This window comes from Staurois parvus, unplaced genomic scaffold (genome assembly GCF_062004578.1).
Source record: "Staurois parvus isolate SC_StPar_1 unplaced genomic scaffold, SC_StPar_1.0 ptg000097l, whole genome shotgun sequence".
In the NCBI taxonomy this organism is placed as follows: domain Eukaryota; kingdom Metazoa; phylum Chordata; class Amphibia; order Anura; family Ranidae; genus Staurois; species Staurois parvus.
In genome coordinates, this window is record NW_028317893.1 from 1,921,833 (window position 1) to 1,941,328 (window position 19,496).

The window sequence follows — 19,496 nt, forward strand, 5'->3', positions numbered from 1 at the left end:
CAGAATTGAACCCTTTCCTGACCGGAGTTTTAGTAAAGCTTAGATGCCCAGACAGCAATGGCATTTGTTTAGCAGCAATAGCATTTGTCAGTTAACTCCACAATAATTCTATGACTCATTTTTCTGCTTGATAGTGCATCTGAAACTCTGCTGCAAAGATTAATATTCTTACAACAAAGGCCATTTTTACATTCAGACCTATAAAGCTGTACTGGAGTTACAAAGGCGTTTTTAAACCAGAACTAAAGGTAGTAATGTAATATTTACATCTGTTCCAGTGGCCTGTAGCCCCCAAGGTTCCTAGCTGCCATCGGTATATTCTCCCCAACTTCTTCAGGGTGCCGGTCTTTGGCTGTCTGCTGTGTGCTGTAATGTAAACTGAGCTGCACATGCACAGTTCAGTGTACATCCTACTGGGGGTTGCAAACAGGCAGGTACATGTATTTTATTGCAGAATAGATATTGCGCTTTCTTCTGCAATAAAGATCCTGCATATTCACAATTTGTTTTTTGTACTGCAGTAATATTACACTGGCTTATATATATTTAAAAAATGGACCGCAGTAAGGTCACAGATTGACTAAATAAACTGTGCAATCTTTAAAGTGATAACACTGAGCAAAATACAAATAAAATATTAATATTCAGTCCCAACATGTGAATAATTGATGCAATGATGCTGTATCTTTAATGGTGATACTCCATACTGAAATGACAAGTGCTTCACTGTGTTCACACTGGTGCCCCACATAGATGTAAACTCACCGTCATTTCATGACCACTTATCTCTAGGTAAGTCACACTCGCTTTTTGGGACTATCCCAGTTTGCAATCTGGTCCTGATGGTCGATATTCCTTCGCCCTTATAAGCGTGGTTGCTGGTAATGACCAATAACTTTCCACTAGATCTGCATCAATGTTAGGCAACTATTGTCCTCCACAGGCAGTATTTCGTATTTTCAGCATGAATCAAAACAAAACCAGACATCCCATAGTGTAAAACTGTATAAAATTTTAATATGGGGTCAAGCAATAGAAATGCCACTCACAAAAAAAAGTGCCTTTCCTGGCACTAGGTGTATTCAGCCTTGTGTATTATGAATGGGAATTAAGATGGCCGCCACATTCCAGCGTGCGTTCCAAATACCGGAAGTGACGTCCATAAGCCCTCGACGTGTTTCAACCAATAGATCGTCTTCAGGAATATTACACTGGCGACAGTTATTTCTTTTTTATAAAAGCTATTAGCTCCTGTAACAGCAACCAAGAACAACAGTTCTTACACAAGTCCTAAAGATAGCTCATGAAAGTGCAGGGTTTTGCGCTAGTGACAACACTTTGGGGTTCATTTACTAAAACTGGAGAGTGCTGCTCTCTGGTGCAGCTCTGCATGGTTGCTAATCAGCTTCTACCTTAAATTTGTTCAATTAAGATTTAACGAAAAACCTGAAAGCTGATTGGTTCCTATGTAGAGCTGCTCCAGCTTTTGCACTCTCTAGGTTTAGTAAATCAGCCCCTTTGTTTTGAAGAGTTTTAAATTAAGCAGAGGAGTGGAAGAAAGGACAGATATGTATGAAATGCTCATAATATTTAAAACAGCCTTCCTGATAGTACTAGGGACCAAGGGTGCCAGAAAGGTTGACTGTGAAAATTATATTTGGGATGGATATTTTGCCTATGGGTGAGCAGTTTGTTTTAAATGAACTGTAGTCTATATACATTCTGTACCCTGCAATAGTACTAAGCAGTCCTGGGTTATGTTTTACTGGCACCAAAGAGAAAGTTGCCAAACTGAGCACTTCCAGCTCCTCTTCCCCAAGCTTGAGACTTCAGCTTGTGTATCTACAAGTACAGTGTCCAGACTGGTGCAGGGTAAAAAAATGTCAGTCTTTGTCTACAGGCCCTTGAGTTATAATTTTGTGGTCCAAGTAAAACCATACTGGATAGGGGAGATGTTGCAACATTATAAAAGCAGTGTGAGTTAGTCACATTTCCAAAAACCCCTTCTCGCCCACTATTTGCTTAATACCATTGCCTGGCACAACCCCCAGTGGTGTGGTACAATAATAAATGTCCTAATCTTTGTGAACCAGCAGCTGACAATTTGCACAGCTGATGACTGTCAATCCTGGCTGTCACAGAGAAAAATTAAAGCCTTTTAGCCTGTAGAATAACACTGTCACCTTCAAGCTGTAATGTGTAAATGCATCTATGTAGTGATACAATCTATGCAATAGTATAAGGCCTCATGCACACTGTAGCTCTTCTAAAAGCCTTTCTCAAAGAAAGAAAGCAGCTTTAAAAACGTGCCTAAAGCCACCTATTTTCAAATGCATTTAGGTGCGTTTTGATACATCCAGGTGAGTCAAGTGTTTTTGCGTTCATTCATTTTATTGGCCAGAATGTTAATTTGGCCAGGCCACTGAAATGAATGAACACTCAATTACTAAATGTGCCTAGTGCTTAAACGCATTTACAGGAGTTTAGGCACATCAGGAATTTTTTGGCCCTAGGGTTTTTTTCTGCCTCTAAATGCCCCTGCCTTTCAATGCCTGTAAACACCTGTGTACATGGGCACATAGGCTAACGCAGAGGGGCATTTAGAGGCAAACACAATTTGTCAAAATGCCTTAAAAGCGTCGTTTTTGATGCCTAGTGTACATAAGGCCTAACTGTCCAATACAACTGCATTAAATAAAATATAATTATAAATTAGTTTTAAAAAATAATTAATAGTTAAAAATGTAACAATTATTATAAATTAAAATATATATATATTTTTACATTGTGTACATTTGTTTGCCTATAATTAAAGCAGAACTGTATCATTTCTAATACCAAATTCTTATGTGTCCTAAAATATACTCTATAGAAAAATGATTGCATTATACAAATTAGCTATAGGGTTTATTATTATTATTATTATTATTACTACGAGTTTATATAGCGCCAAAGGGTTTGCTCAGCGCTGTACAATAGGGGGGGACAATACATGGCACAGTACAACAAAGACAGACAGCGTACGAGGGGTAAGAGGGCCCTACTCTTACGAGCTATGCCTGTTTGCCTCAAGAGTATGCAAATATATGGCCTCTCAGCAGGTGGGCCTTAACACTGAGAGGCCACATATTTGCATATCCAAACAAATCAGTGCAGAGAGCTTGCACCCTGTGTGCTCCCAGGACAATTATCCTCCACTTAACAGAAAGCTCCTGATCACGTGTGTGGCTGCTGTGACAGCCAATCATGGCGGTCGCATGATCATAAATTCTGCCCCACCTTCCAGCATCAGGAACCTCTTAAAGGGTCAGGAGGCGCCAACATTAAGGGGTTACATTTGAACTGCTTATCTAGGCATCAATGACCTGTTGGTTATGAAAGTATTAATGATATACCCATTCTTCCATCTGGAAACTAAAGTAGTTTATAACTGATCAAAAATGTACATTTGACTCTATTTCAATAAATATAGAATTGAAGTAGCACAAATAAATTTATTTCAAATTTAAATTGAAAGTCAACATGTTTCAGGGGCTAAAGTCTGTATCCTTCATCAGGGCTGATACATAACAAAAAATAAAAGGTATATTATTAGCATTATTATACAGGATTTTTATAGTGCCAACCGTTCGCTCAGTGCTTTACAATATAAAGGGAGACAATAGAGCAACGATACAGTTTAATACAAGTGGATAAGGAGGGTCTTGCTCCTGGGAGCTTACAATCTAATAGGGAGGGGCTGGTGGCACAAAAGGTAATAACTGTGAGGGGATGGATTGATGGGAGAAATAGAAGATTTGATTATTACCTGAAGGCAGGATAGGCTTCCCTGAAGAGATAGGTTTTCAGGGATCCCCAAAACAGAGTAGGTGATAGTCAGACAGATTGAGATAGAGAATTCAGGAGGATGGGGGAGGCTCTGGAGAAGTCCTGGAGAGGAGCATGAGAGGAGGAGGCAAGGGAGCTAAAGAGAAGGAGGTCTTGGGAGAAGTGGAGAGAACAGTTTGGGTGATATTTTGAGACAAGATTGGTGATGTAGTTTGGGGCTTGAAGTTGGAGTTGTGAAGGTCTCTATATGGTATTGTTAATGTTTTGAATTTTATTTGTTGGGCAATGGGAAGCCAGTGGAGGGATTGGCAATGTGTATATATATATATATATATATATATATATATATATATATATATATACACATACATACTTCTATATATATATACATATATAGAAGAGGAAAACATGAACTGATACCAGTATAAGAATTAGAAAATTAGAAAAATAACATAAAAATTAAATTTTATTTTATACAGTGGGGCAAAAAAGTATTTAGTCAGCCACCAATTGTGCAAGTTCTCCCACTTAAAAAGATGAGAGAGGCCTGTAATTGGCATCATAGGTAGACCTCAACTATGAGAGACAAAATGAGAAAAAAAATCCAGACAATCACATTGGCTGATTTGGAAAGAATTTATTTGCAAATTATGGTGGAAAATAAGTATTTGGTCAATATCAAAATTTAATCTCAATACTTTGTTATATATCCTTTGTTGGCAATGACAGAGGTCAAACGTTTCCTGTAAGTCTTCACAAGGTTGGCACACACTGTTGCTGGTATGTTGGCCCATTCCTCCATGCAGATCTCCTCTAGAGCAGTGATGTTTTGGGGCTGTCGCTGGGCAACATGGACTTTCAACTCCCTCCAAAGTTTTTCTATGGGGTTGAGATCTGGAGACTGGCTAGGCCACTCCAGGACCTTAAAATGCTTCTTACGAAGCCACTCCTTCGTTGCCCGGGCGGTATGTTTGGGATCATTGTCATGTTGGAAGACCCAGCCACGTTTCATCCTCAATGCCCTTGCTGATGGAAGGAGGTTTGCACTCAAAATCTCATGATACATGACCCCATTCATTCTGTCCTGTACATGGATCAGTTGTCCTGGTCCCTTTGTGGAGAAACAGCCCCAAAATATGATGTTGCCACCCCATGCTTCACAGTAGGTATGGTGTTCTTTGGATGCAACTCAGCATTCTCTCTCCTCCAAACACGACGAGTTGTGTTTCTACCAAACAGTTCTATTTTGGTTTCATCTGACCATATGACATTCTCCCAATCCTCTTCTGGATCATCCAAATGCTCTCTAGCAAACTTCAGACGGGCCCGGACATGTACTGGCTTCAGCAGGGGGACACGTCTGGCACTGCAGGATCTGAGTCCCTGGCGGCGTAGTGTGTTACTGATGGTAGCCTTTGTTACGTTGGTCCCAGCTCTCTGCAGGTCATTCACTAGGTCCCCCCGTGTGGTCCTGGGATTTTTGCACACCGTTATTGTAATCATTTTGACCCCACGGGGTGAGATCTTGCGTGGAGCCCCAGATCGAGGGAGATTATCAGTGGTCTTGTATGTCTTCCATTTCCTAATTATTGCTCCCACAGTTGATTTGTTCACACCATGCTGCTTGCCTATTGCAGATTCAGTCTTCCCAGCCTGGTCTACAATTTTGTTTCTGGTGTCCTTTGACAGCTCTTTGGTCTTCACCATAGTGGAGTTTGGAGCGTGACTGTTTGAGGTTGTGAACAGGTGTCTTTTATACTGATAACAAGTTCAAACAGGTGCCATTGATACAGGTAATGAGTGCAGGACAGAGGAGCCTCTTAAAGAAGAAGGTACAGGTCTGTGAGAGCCAGAAATCTTGCTTGTTTGTAGGTGACCAAATACTTATTTTCCACCATAATTTGCAAATAAATTCTTTTCAAATCAGCCAATGTGATTGTCTGGATTTTTTTTCTCATTTTGTCTCTCATAGTTGAGGTCTACCTATGATGCCAATTACAGGCCTCTCTCATCTTTTTAAGTGGGAGAACTTGCACAATTGGTGGCTGACTAAATACTTTTTTGCCCCACTGTATGTCTGTTTTTATAAAGGCACTAGATTTATCTTCTTGGTTTAACCTTTTTTTTTATGCAGTACTAAATAAGTCATCAAGCAAAAATTTAAAAAGCAGATTAAAAAACTAATCATGGTTAGCCAAGGATTAGGAAGGAGATAACAATTACCTTTATTTTTTTACAACAGCAGCTTTTATTATAAGAGAATGAAAAGCAGGATTCAGTTTTCACACTAACAGCTCAGATCTACAGATTACACAGGGAGAGCTGCTCTCCCAGTGTAATCAGAGAATCTCCACTATCACTATGACAGCTGAACAAAGAGTTGTGTTCATCAAGAGGTGTGAGCACTCCTAATACAGCTGGAATGCTCATAGTGCACAATGTAGGAGAGGGCAGGGGAAGGCCATTGCCTTGGGCAGGCCCTGGCACTAAGATACCTGTTCTGCTTGTAAGTAAGCATTATTGTGTGAGCGGATGTTAACACTGTGTGCTGGCCTTGCCCACCACTTTCATACATTTGCCTCATTATGTCTTTTGGAACAGCCAAAGTCACCAGAAGGATCTGCAATAATAACAATGATGCAAATGGTATGGGATCGTAGCATACATAATTGTAAAAAAAAGTGGTTTGCTGAAAATTCTCTTTGTTCAAGTTTTCATGCATATGCAAAATGCCCTAACATCTATTTTTTGTTGGATCTTTTTCTTCACGTCATAGAGCTTATGGACACAGTAACAACTAATTCAGAACCTCAATGTGGGATTCCATTAAATGTAGAGTTATAATTACAATCAAATGTTGCACACAGTGGCTATAGTGAGATGAATATGGAACATGCAGTTTGCATTGTTATTTCCTTCTTGTATGTTTCTAATGGTATAGCTTCTACAAGTCTAAATCTGCTATTTATTCTTTAGGAAAATGTTCACAATAATCAGAAACACTTCAAAGCATACACTGTACAACTTCGTCTACATCATAACTGAACTGTGAGAAATTAGGTCAGCACTAGCCTAGGAGCCTAGATGCTTCTAATCAAAAAGCCTACGGCATAATGGAAGGAAAGTACCAGCTTTAGAGGATTTAAAGAGCATTTAGACCTTGTTTTTTCTATTGCTGAATGATAAGACACTGTAACTCCTTTCTTGTCACTGACATAAGCTTCATTTCTTACCCCATACTTAGGTGTGGGTAGAGTAGGGAACCCTGTCACATTTGTATTTTGTTTAGTTTTTTTTCCGTCAGGGAGATTACTTTTACTTTCTGTCCTAGATACACTGCAGAGGTAATAGGATATCTCTCCAAGCAAATGGGAAATCCCTTATAAGCTGTTGTCACCAGAAAATATTTCCCCATTAGAAAGTTTCCCCTTCCCTGCGACAGCTCAAAAACCTGAGATTTTCAGTTACCGTCTGTACTGGAGACACTTGTATTTACACAATTTATTAATAGGAGGGAGGTTTTTTTATCAGAAGAAAGCATACAGGTGGTACAAACACCTAGCACATTATCCAAGCTTTATTAAAAAGTCAAAAAACATACTCACAAAGTTAGCGCATATATAAAGCCTGTAAGGGCACAGAGATGTCCAACTGGTGGTATGGTTGGCCTACTGATGCATTTCGGGGACATGTCCCTTTCCTTAGAGCTATATCATATAGCTCTGAGGAAAGGCTATCTCCGTGGCCTTACAGGCTTTATTTATGCGCTAAGTTTCTGAGTATGTTTTTTGTCTTTTTATACTTTTTAATCAACCTTGGATAATGCACTAGTTGTTTGAGCCACCTGTGTGTTTTCTTCCAGTTCGTTGATCTCCCCATCTGAGGAGGGCTGCATCTCCGGGACCTTATCCATAGGTCATTCACACACCTGATCCCCTGGCCTCTCCCTGGTATTGACCCCTTTGAAGCGCTGGAGAGTTAATACTTTTGTCTGATGGGTTTTTTTATTGTGCATACAAAAGGTTTTTCTAATAAACTGTTTTTTACCTTGATGTCCATTGAAATAATGTCATGAGGTGCAAGCCAAAGTAAAAGCAGAACATAGATGGTTTTTTAGAACATGCAGTTGGGAAGACAGGAAAATGACTTGATTGATGATATAAATAATCTCATATTTATATGGATCTATTAGAAATAGTGGCACTTCGATTTACATTTCTGAGAATAATTTTGTTACCTTCCATAAATATGGAAAATGCAGGAAAAATATGATACGTTCTTGAGTATACTTATAATCGAAAACACAGCAGAAGAAAAAAATAATTGTGGATCCAATAACTTTATAAGTACACAACAATAACCTTGAACTGGAGAGCTGTTTTAGATGAGCCGTCCCCAGTCAATGGCTTTCTTGGATGTCATATATGATAGTCTTTCAGCAGGTGCTCAATACCTATTGTCTGAGCATCTGCTGCATAATGCACTTTCACTGAAGAAGATGTAGGAAGGATTAGCATAATTTCATTATATTTTTACACATTTTTGTGAGAAATGGTTTTGGCTCCTTGACATTTGTATCAGAATGTGGCTGGTGCAAGTTGGGGAACTCTGTCCTATATCCATATTTACAAAACTAAGTAAAGCTTATGCAGTAGGTAGAAAGTTTGAACATACAAGGGAATAAGATTACAACAAGATAACTAAAAAAAACTGAACTCTAGATACTAGTAAAAATGTTAATTCAGTTATATGCTTCCTAAAAAACACAATGCGTTTTAAATGTAACTGCTATAACTACCTGAATTTGACTTTATCACAGTTTCTTACAGCCCCTGGATATATCTGCGGTCAGACTGGGAGAGGGAGGTAGCAGCACTAGCACTAGTTGCTGCTCCTTCTCTGTCCAGTCATAGAATGATGTTGAGAGGTGAACAGGCTATGCAGAGCCATACAAAGCAGTGTGCAGGGGCTGACAGGGGAGAGGTCTGTGTTGTTTATACACATGTCTCTCCCCCATCGGAGATACTCAATAATCACTGGGTGCAGGCGAGTAATCGCCATCTAGGACCCGGTGATTGACAGCCAAGGCCGCGAATGGTGGCATGGGTAGGGCACGTGCGCCCCCTACTCGGAACTGCAAAATCACTTATATATATGTGATTTTACGCACCCGTGCCACCCTGTAGCAGTATTTCTGCTATAGGGCAGCGCGGAAGTGGTTAATGATTGAACTAGATTGGCGTGTCTTTTTTCTCAACAAAAATATGTAGCTATGAAATACAATCCATATTTCAGCTGCATAACTGTTGCCTGCCTGGAGTTTAGATTTTTTTTTTTTGGCTTGAGTAGGAAAGGGTTAAAATATCTGTCAGGTTACTTTTGGTGTCTGTGTCCTGCTGGAAAAATTATCTTCACTTCCTTTTCTGAAACATAAGAGTACATGAAAAATTTCCAAATTTTTATCTGTGATAATGTTGTTGGCACAGTGGCTAAGTGGTTAGCACTTCCACCAGGTAGTACTAGAGTCATCAGTTCAAATCCCCACCACAGCGCTACCTACCTAAAATTTGCATGTTCTCCCTGTGCCTGCTTGAGTTTCCTCCCATACTCCAAAGTAAACTGGCCCTATGAATGTGAGTTAGGGACCTTAGATTGTCAGCTCTTTGAGGATGGGGACTGATGTGAATGTACAATAATATAAAATACTGTGTAAATTGTTGGTACTATATAAGTACTTGTAATACAGTAAACCGTAATCATAATATTTGCACCATTGGATGATATAACCTCACCTTTCTTTGCTTTCTGTCTTGAGGATAATACTTACCTGGACAAATATAAAGGGTGGATCTCCATATCAGGAACACTGACAATAATAACCTTTACCTTTAATAATGCCTTTACATACATTTTAAAGGATACGTTCACCTTTTGACATACAATAACCAATGCGCTTTTTTTTTTGCAGGTAAAAGAAATGCTCATTTATTATTTTTGATTGCAGGAGCCTGAAAAGCATTGCACTAGCGATCATTAGATCGCTGGTGCCATGCAGGTCTCCTGCAGACCTGTCAGTATATTTGCTTGCTCATACATCCCATACAAGCAAGATGATACACTCTGACAGAAAGAATCAATGAACTACCAGGGCGCTCACAGCTCCATGGTAGTTCATTGAGAAACTACAAGCCCACACGCTAAGCGGGGGAAGATATCCCACTAGCTGTCAAAGCGGGGGAGCGGGGAGAAGCAGTGGCTGGTCCTTTCATAACATGTTACATGGTACACTGTGAATACGGGTTTAACATGTAACATGTTATGAATGGTGAACTTATCCTTTAAATATATTGCATTTCTAAGCTTTTTAATTCAACTTAAAGCCGAACTCCTGGAAAAAAAATATAATTTTTTTACATTTGCTTTGCAATATAAAAACTACATCTGTTGATGCCTCTCCTACATGTAGCTGCTGCTGCTGTATTTGGGAAAACTGCTTATACTGTCCATACTAGTAGATTTTATAGTGAACGTCCATATGAATATTTGTAGGAACATGCATGTGAAAATTCTCAGTACATTCAATGACTTGACAGATGCCATTTTTAATTTCAATCATTTTTTATTAATTTTCAAAAGTGGATAAATAACAGGAAAACAGGAAAGCCAAAACTGGCTAGATCAAACTTTAATACAAAAGCCATACTGATATTTGCAAGTATAGCAATACGGTATAAAGTTAGAAAACAAATTGGCCATTCTTTACAACATAAGTGTGTTTCCATCAAGAATAATATAGAAAGTAATGAAAGTTCCAAGCTGTAGTAAATGAGGAAGAAAAGATGAAAAAAGTAAAACTGATAAGTCAAACTCTTGTTCTGAGTACCATTTACTCCATGGTTGCCACACTTTAACCATTTTTTCATATCTCCGTATTGAAGATGGCAGTCTAGTTTCATATATATAGTGAAGCTGAACTGCCTTTACTATAAACAGATACCATTTTTAACATTCAATTTTGGAATGAATGTAGTTTCCCACATTAAAACAACGCACACTGTTAGAAATTTGTTCGTTTGAAAAAAAAAATGTCCATCCTACTCATTCTGTGACCCCATTAGGGAAAAAAATAAATGTCTTTAAATGGAAACATTTCTAACAAAATTCTACTAGTGTTTGGCCAGATTTGCAGTTCTGGCTGTAGCACAGCTCTAATAGTAGGTTCTTCGCTCTCTACCTCATCCATTCAAAAAAACAGCTTGTATTCTTTTTACAGAATTCAAGGTGTTCTGTGATTGGATGGCAGGAGATTGTGACATCATATGCACCTCCTCCGACTGGAATTGTAAGTCTCAGTGAGGGTTGTTTGGTACTTACAGAACTATACAGACGGAATAAGAATACAAGTTTTCTGTAATGTAGCAGAAGCAACGCATGCTGGGACAGGTATCAATAGAGGTAGTTTATATTTACATAGCAAATGTAAAATCTTTTTTTTCCTGGAGCTCAGCTTTAACAGTAAGTATTATACAGCATTTCAAATAAATGAAATACTCGTAAGTTGAATACAGACCATCAACAGAAATATGTCTTGATTGCCGCATTGCTATTTCCTAAGTAGTCTTGAAATCACAGTCTCTAATGATCACATCCCCTGTAGCTTGTTTCTTTATCACCTCTTGAAGGGCAGAAGCTGTACATGAAAAGTTTGAGATGCAGACCGTGTATAGAACTCAAACCAATAATTTAGATCGTTTGAGTTTTAACTGAAGCTCATATGATACTTGAGGGATTGCAATTTCACAGAAACACTCGGGGAACTCAGGCTAAATCTCGTTTAACTCTTCTCTTCACAGGAATGGAGGTGGTCGCAGTGGAACATTTTGTGCAATTAGTATTGTTTGTGAAATGCTTCAGCACCAGAGGGCAGTTGACGTATTCCACGCTGTGAAGACACTTAGGAACAATAAACCTAACATGGTGGACCTCTTGGTACGTTTTTCTCATTTTACTACTGAATACAAATGTTTCATTATCTCAGCTGTAGCAGGCATTCTTGTATGTTGTGGAAATGCTTGACAAAACAAGGAGAATTTTCTTACCACAAGGATAATGCATCCAAATGAAAAGATCCTAAAGGCTTGTGGAATTTACTCCAAGGTATGTGATATAAATGCTGTGTTTCCGTACCTAGGCGTAATGGAAACAAAGTCTAAATATTTCACAAAAGTAGAGTAAATACTGATGATATATTCATTCTAACCACCATTATCGTTTTTTTAAAGGAGAAGTTGGGCCAAAGTTCTTTTGGCCCTTCTTGTCCTGGGGATCACAGGAGTGCAGTTTGTTCTGCATTCCTGTGACACATTTTAAAGCCCGTTGTCAGTTGATGTCACAGCCGGTCTAGGCTCTGGAAAGATCCTGATTGTAACTGTCAGTCATTGACTCACTGAACTGAGCAACTAGGGGTCTTTGATTGCTCAGTTCTCTGTCTTAGAAGTGGCAGGGGACACATGCAGCATTGGACAGATGCTGCATCCACCTAAGGGAGTATAGAGGGTGGGGGGGGATTCCCGTCCCTCTCTTTTAAGACACTTTCATCTTTCCCATGGAGGCCAAAGTAGAACACTCCCTCTGCACCCTTTTTGTTTCTCACCTTTGCATTGCTTCCCCCACCCCCTTTCCTTCTATGGCTACCACGGCAAAGTCCCAGGTATTTTTGGGTATGCGGGAGCATGTGATCCCTCCCCATGGTGCATGGTTCTCAGGCCTAGTGGTCAGTCAATAGGCTTCAGCACAGTCAAATGATGGAGTTCCAATATCATACTGGGTATTTTGGTGGTGACTGTGACAGAAGTAGTGGGGGAATGATGGAGAGGGAAGTATCAAGTGGTTGGGGTAGGCTTTACACAGTCAATGCCATTTTATCCTGAATGGGCATAGCAACAATGTACATTTAAAAGAAACTTGTCATGAGCAAAACTTGGAAGCTACACTTGCTCACCTTTCCTTCAGGAAAATTTTTGTTGTTTGGTTATAATACTGACCCTCTTTCCACAATACAGTAGAGATGTATACAAATATAAAATTCTGTCTTTTCTTCAACTTTCCTAATCTGCACTTTGTTGGTATTGAAGCCAGTAAGTAACCACAGAAGGCAGGCAGTTAACATTTTGAAATGATAATCAATAATGATAGCCCACAAAATACTCATGTGACAGAATATTTATTGTTAGGCTATATTGCAGTAAAAATGATCACCCCCTTGTGTCAGTGCTTTGTTGAACCACATTTTGCCTTATCTGCACCCTTTAGTCTGCTGGGATATGTCTCTACTAACTTTGCACATCTAGACATTGCAATATTTGACCAGTCTTCTTCCAGAACTGCTCAAGTTCAGTTAGATTTGATGGTGAGCATTTATAGACTGTAGTCTTCAAGTCATTCCACAGATTTTCAATGGGGTTTAATTCTGGGCTATGACTAGGCAATGCAAGGACATTCATTTTTTTCTCCTACAACCACTGTGTGTTCATTTTTTCTATGTGTTTTGGGTCATTGTCATGTTGGAAGGTAAACCTTCTTCCCATTGACCACTTTCTGGCAGAGGGCAGCAGATCTTCCCCAAGAATGTGGTAGTATTTTGCCCCATCCATTTTTCCTTTTATCCAGACAAGTGCTCCAGTCTCTGCTGTAGAGAAACACCCCCATAACAGGATATTACCACCTCCATGCTTTACTGTAGGAATGTGTTATTTGGATGGTGAGCTGCATTGGATTTCCACCAGGCATATCGTTTAGTGAAGTAATTAAATTTTAGTCTCATCTGACCACAACACCTTTTTCCATGTGGCCTCAGAATCTTCAAGGTGCATTTTGGCAAAGTTCAGTCATGACTGCATGTGGCCTTTCTTGAGGAGTGGATTGTTTCTTGCAACCTTCCCATACAAGCCACATTTGTGGAGAATTTGTGATTTTGTTGTCACATGCACACAATGACCATTCTTTGTCATTAATTCCTGCAGCAGCACAGATTTTTTTCTAAAGTAGAATAGGGAAGGCTAAAATCCTTGTATTGCTGACTATGTTCCTGTTGTAGATTTCCCCTCACTTCCTGTCTGGTGAAACTATTGTCAGCCAGACTATAAGAGTGGACTATGAGTGGAAATCTTTCTAATGCACCATTAAATGGGCAGCACAGTAGCTAAATGGTTAGCACTTCCGCCTGGCAGTACTAGGGTCATTGGTTCGAATCCCAGCCACTGCACCACCTGCCTGGAGTTTGCATGTTCTCCCTGTGCCTGCGTGGGTTTCCTCCGGGTACTCCAGTTTCCTCCCACACTCCAAAGACATGCTGGTAGGTTAATTGACTCCTGTCTAAATTGGCCCTAATATGTGTATGTATGGATATGAGTTAGGGACCTTAGATTGTATGCCCCTTGAGGGTTAGGGACTGATGTGAATGTACAATATATATGTGTAAAGCACTGTGTAAATTGACAGCGCTATATAAGTACCTGAAATAAATAATAAATAAATGGAATTGAAATCTGACAAGGGTTGTAATCCTCCCCGTACTCTATACAAAAAAAAAAATTTGTCTGGATACTTTTAACCACTTCCCGCCTGGCCTATGGCCAGATGGCGGCCAGGCGAACACCTCGTCCCTCCAGGTGGACGCCATATGGCGTCCTTTCTGGCATGCGCAGTTTGCGTGCCCGCAGAGCCACGCAGCAGCACGATCTGTCACCGGCCGTGTACCTCAGCCGATGACAGATCTGTGTACCGGCCCCGTTGCCAGTACCATGTGACCTGCTGTGACCAATCACAGCAGGTCACATGATAGTTGTATACAATGGATGCTTTCCTTTCATGTCAAAAAAACCCTGAATGAATCAATTTCATTCAGGTAAATGCTTGCTTATAGCAAAGTAATTCTTTGCTATAAGCAAATTGTGTAAAAATACTGATCACTTCCCCAAAGTAGTACAATGTTACTATGGTAACATTATACTACTTTGGTTATAGTGAAATATGAAAATCTTAAAAAAATGTAATAAAAAATAATAGAAAAAAAAATTATCCATTTTTTTTTTTCGTACTGTCACCAGTCAGTGTCCCTGATCACTGCCATGCCAGTTATTTGATGGTGCTGTACTGCACTGGTGACAGTATGTAAAAAAAAAAATAGTGAAAATAACTTTTTTAATTTCCGAAAAATTATGACAAAAAAATTACAACTTCAAAAAACTCTCCATGCCTCTTGTGAAATACGTTGGACTGTCTACTTTGCAAAAAGGGGTCATTTGGGGGATATCTGTACTGTTCTGACATTCTTGGACCTCAAGAAATTAGATTGGCTGTCAGTACTTCAGATCTATACCATAGTTTGTGAACTCTATAACTTTCCTACAGACTAAATAATAAATACTAATTTGGGTTATTTTCACCAAAGACATGTAGTAGAATACATTTTGGCCAAAATTTATGAAGAACAATTATTTATTTGCAAACTTTTACAACAGAAACAAAGAAAAATGTGGGTTTTTTTCAACATTTTTGGTCTTTTTCTGTTAATTTAGCAAAAAATAAAAATCCCAGTGTTGATTAAATACCACCAAAAGAAAGCTCTAGTTGTGTGAAGAAAATGATAAAATTTTAGTTTGTGTACAACGTTGTATGACCGCGCAATTGTCATTCAAAGTGTGAGAGTACAGAAACCTGAAAATTGGCCTGGGCAGGAAGGGGGTAAAAGTGCCCTGTATGGAAGTGGTTAAAGAGTAACTCTGGGCAAAAACAAACATTTAGTCAATGCACTAGATTTTTTTCAACCTTATTTTTTCCTGCTCTCTGACTGACAACATACCACTTTATCCTACCTAAAGCAGCTAATAGATGAGTCAGATTTTTTTCATTTGTCAAGCACGTTGAACAAAGGACTAACTCGTTCCCCCATCCGCACATTGGATGTGGATGGAGGAGTCTTCCCTGCTGTGCTATTTATTCTTACAGTGAAGAGACTTCCCTGCCATCAAAATGCACTGATCAGCTCTGCCAAGCTATAGCTGTTGGTGCTGATCAAGTGGGGAAAATCCATCAGGAGAGTTGTACAGATTAGTAGATTGACTTTTGTACAACATCCCTGCCCATACATGGATCACAATTTGGCTGGATCAGCAGGGACCATGTGGTCTTTTGAGGCTGATATGGGCTATGTGACTATACCAAAAGCAATTACAACATTGTACTTGTGGGGTTGATTTAATAAAACTGGGGAGTGCAAAATCTGGTGCAACTCTGCATAAAAACCAATCATTTTTCAGGGGTTTTGTCAAAGCTTAATTGAACAAGCTGAAGTTAGAAGCTTATTTGCTACCATGCAGAGCTGCACCAGATTTTACACTTTCCAGTCTTAGTAAATCAACCCCTGAATAACAACATAGTTTTTGAATAACAACATAGTTATTTTAAAGGGAAAGTGCTGTGTTATGAAAGTGTTACTTCATTAGCCCTGGGATCCACTTTATTCAAGTTGAAAAACTGATCATGTGCTCCCATCACTTCTCCTGTAACCTATAGTGCTGCTAGATTTCCCTAATTCATGTGTTACTTCAATTCATTATTTAGAAGTGATAAAAAGTCTAGATTTGACATTTTTCATGAAACTCACGGTTAGATGTTGATCTCCAGTCCCATCTGTCCAATTCTTGTTGGCACAATTCTACAATCAGTATACCAGTTCAAGGATGACTTAAGCCAACCATAGATTAATTGAATCTCGGCCCGTTCCGCAGGGACCAGCCGAGATTTGATCCATCTACTGTATGGGCAGGCAGGTTCTAGCTAAATTGATCCATCAATCAATTTTTTACATGCAATTACTGCCGGTGACTATAGCCACTAGCAGTAATCATTGTGTCCTGCCGGCCAGGAAGGCTCCCTGTCAGCAGAACACAATAGATCCATGGTAGGCATTCTCCCATCAATCCTGACCCATGGTTGCAGGGAAGAAAATCGAATCACCTATGGCTTGCCTTAGTGTTATCATTAGATCAGCAACATTTAGGCAGTGTGCTCCAAACAGGTCTGTTTTTTTGCCTTCTCACGTGTTATAATGCCTCTTGAGTCAAATCTCATTCCCATTTGTTGGCATGGGTTGTTTCAAAAGCCTTGTTTTAATCAAACTCGAAAGATTATTGATTTCTCAATCTACCAGTATATTCTTTTGTCTAAAAACACTCATTAATAGCAGCACTGCAGCGGCAAACTGAAAGGAGAGAGCAGAAAAACTGAAATATAAATAAAATCTCTTTTATTATCTATGTGTGTGGAAGCACATCTATTTCGTTTGAATCACAATGTGCCACATTCCTATTCAAAATATAAGCCATCTATTCAATTAATGCATGATAACAAATATGTAGGCATAACATAATGTCACTGAGTATAATGGCAAATTACTGGCACCGCTCCAGCACTGTAGTAATTCTATTTCCATGTTGCCAGACGAGTTGTATGAGGAGACAATAGATTGTGTTCTGATTATGAACCATGAACCTGGCATCTGTTTATCTCTGCTCAGGAACTCTTCACATTCTCAGAGCTTGTATGCTTCCTTTATCCGCAAAGTACCCAGATCAGTACTTTTCTCATTAGTTTCCAAGATTGAATTGTGAACAATGCTTAATATTCTTCCCACAGAGTGCATCTGTACGCTCGCAAAAGGCAACATTGTGAAATGAATTGCCAGAGTTTTAAATTATACATTTTTTTATGCGTTTTCTCAGCTAGCCAGCTTTTATTTTAACTTGAAGAATATTGTATTTAATTGTGGCTGCAGTAGTTAAAGCAAATAGAAGCTGTCTGATGTAATGAGGTGCAGTCTTCTGTGTCCCTACACGTAGGTGCTTTTGTGCCCCTGATGAAATACTGTATGCATGCAAGCATTTGTCAATTGTCCCTCTCAAAAGTAATTACATTAAATAATTTGTTCATTGAGCTCTGAAGGTTTTGCATCACTCTTTAAGTGGATCTATTAAGAACTTTACAAGTCTACACAAATACATCGCTGACACAACAGTGCTATAATTTTCCAAACAAACTGTACTATCAGTTTGTCATCGTTTGCCTTGTGTCTTGTTTGATTTTGTCATTTTACCCATAAATGTGTTTGTTATTGGCAAGCACTGTGCTGTTGTATGAATTCCCTACATATCTTGTGTAGAACCCTTTTAGTTAGGTGCTAATAGTATAGGCAAATTTAGTTATTTTGGGGCTCTACTGTACTGAGTAGAGCTGAGATTGCTTAACCCCTTCAAGCCAATGTCACCCAAATATGCGGCCTCACAGAACTGGGCTTCTTTCCGTGGGGCCGCATATTTGCATACCTGTCTTTATGCTGGGAGCACGCTCCCAGCACAAAGACCGGGGTGCAGGGGAGGACTGACAACTCACGGGGCCCCCGGGCAATAGAGGATCATGGGGCCCCTGTGTCCTTGCCCAAACTCAAAAAAGCCTATGACAAAGTTACCAGGGGTATCTCATGAGGCCCCCTACTGACCCCAGGCCCTCGGGCAGTGCGAGAGTTTCCAAATGGTCAGTCCGCCCCTGCTGGGGTGTCACTGAGAGCCCCGGATCCCGTTCTAACGATCAGAGGGTGAGGTTGTATACATGCTGCAGATACAGTTCTTTAGGCTCCATGCACACTGTACGTTTCAATAACGCTGGTAACGTTAGCTGTGTAAAGTCACGTTAAAAATGTGAGTTTTTTAGGTTTTTTTTAGCATTTTTGCATTAGCGTTTAGTGGCATTTTGCCGCAATTAGCTGCGTTTTCCCATATTTGCGTGTTTAGCGTTTTTTGGATAAAAAAAAACAAAAAAAATTGTGGTAAAAAAACCATAAAAAAATGCCAGTTTGGGCGTTTTACCGTGTTTTGCCATGTTTTTCAGAGTTAGGGCGTTTTTACAGCTAAAAAAAACTACTCTAGAAACCCACTAGTCCTGGGGGGGTTTTTTCAGCCAAAAAATGTTGATTACAGTCTATGCGTGCATGGACACATAGGATAACATGCTGGGGGGTTTACTGGCTGTAGATAAAAACATCAAAAGCCAAAAACAGCCACTGTAAAAATGTCCAGTGTGCATGAGAACTTACTCCCACAGCAAACACTATTCAACATGTCATGATCAGTGACGACAAGAGACAAGTGATCGGTAAGCAAACAAGGAAGCGCCGTAAATTCCCTGAAACTGCGTGCAATGCTGCTAGTTGCAATGCATTGGTTGACAAAAATGGGGTTAAAACAGGCAATGAAGAGGCATCACACTGCCTCCTCACCACCTGTCAACCACCTCTGAAAAGCGTTCTGAATGCTGCCAATATAACAGTGTGAGTAATTCTCCTAGTCAGTGTGTGCTGCCCAGCATGGTCAGTGCACCACCACACTGCTAAAGTATATGTCAAGGCAAAATAATTTTAAAAAATTGTACATCTGTAGAATACCTGCACATTTCCCCATGCTTTACCATTTTAAACATAAGGAAAGTACATAAATATAGTTGATGATGTGCCAGAAGTATAGTGTAGTTTTACCTTCCTTTTTGACATGACAGCGCATCTCTAAATTTCCTAAGAACATGGTATCAGCCCTGCCTATTTAATTTGATGGATT

The 19,496-nt window shown here is 39.5% G+C and overlaps 1 protein-coding gene across 10 annotated transcripts in view; it reads left to right on the forward strand.

Annotated features, from left to right (window-relative positions):
- The window catches only part of PTPRM (protein tyrosine phosphatase receptor type M), a 998,088-nt gene that overhangs the window by 967,780 nt on the left and 10,812 nt on the right, over positions 1-19,496 (forward strand). For all 10 annotated transcript variants that reach the window (XM_089670974.1, XM_089670978.1, XM_089670975.1 and 7 more), the window contains one exon: positions 11,682-11,817. In XM_089670974.1, coding sequence (XP_089527100.1) covers positions 11,682-11,817 — 136 coding nt within the window. The remainder of the gene's footprint in view (positions 1-11,681; positions 11,818-19,496) is intronic.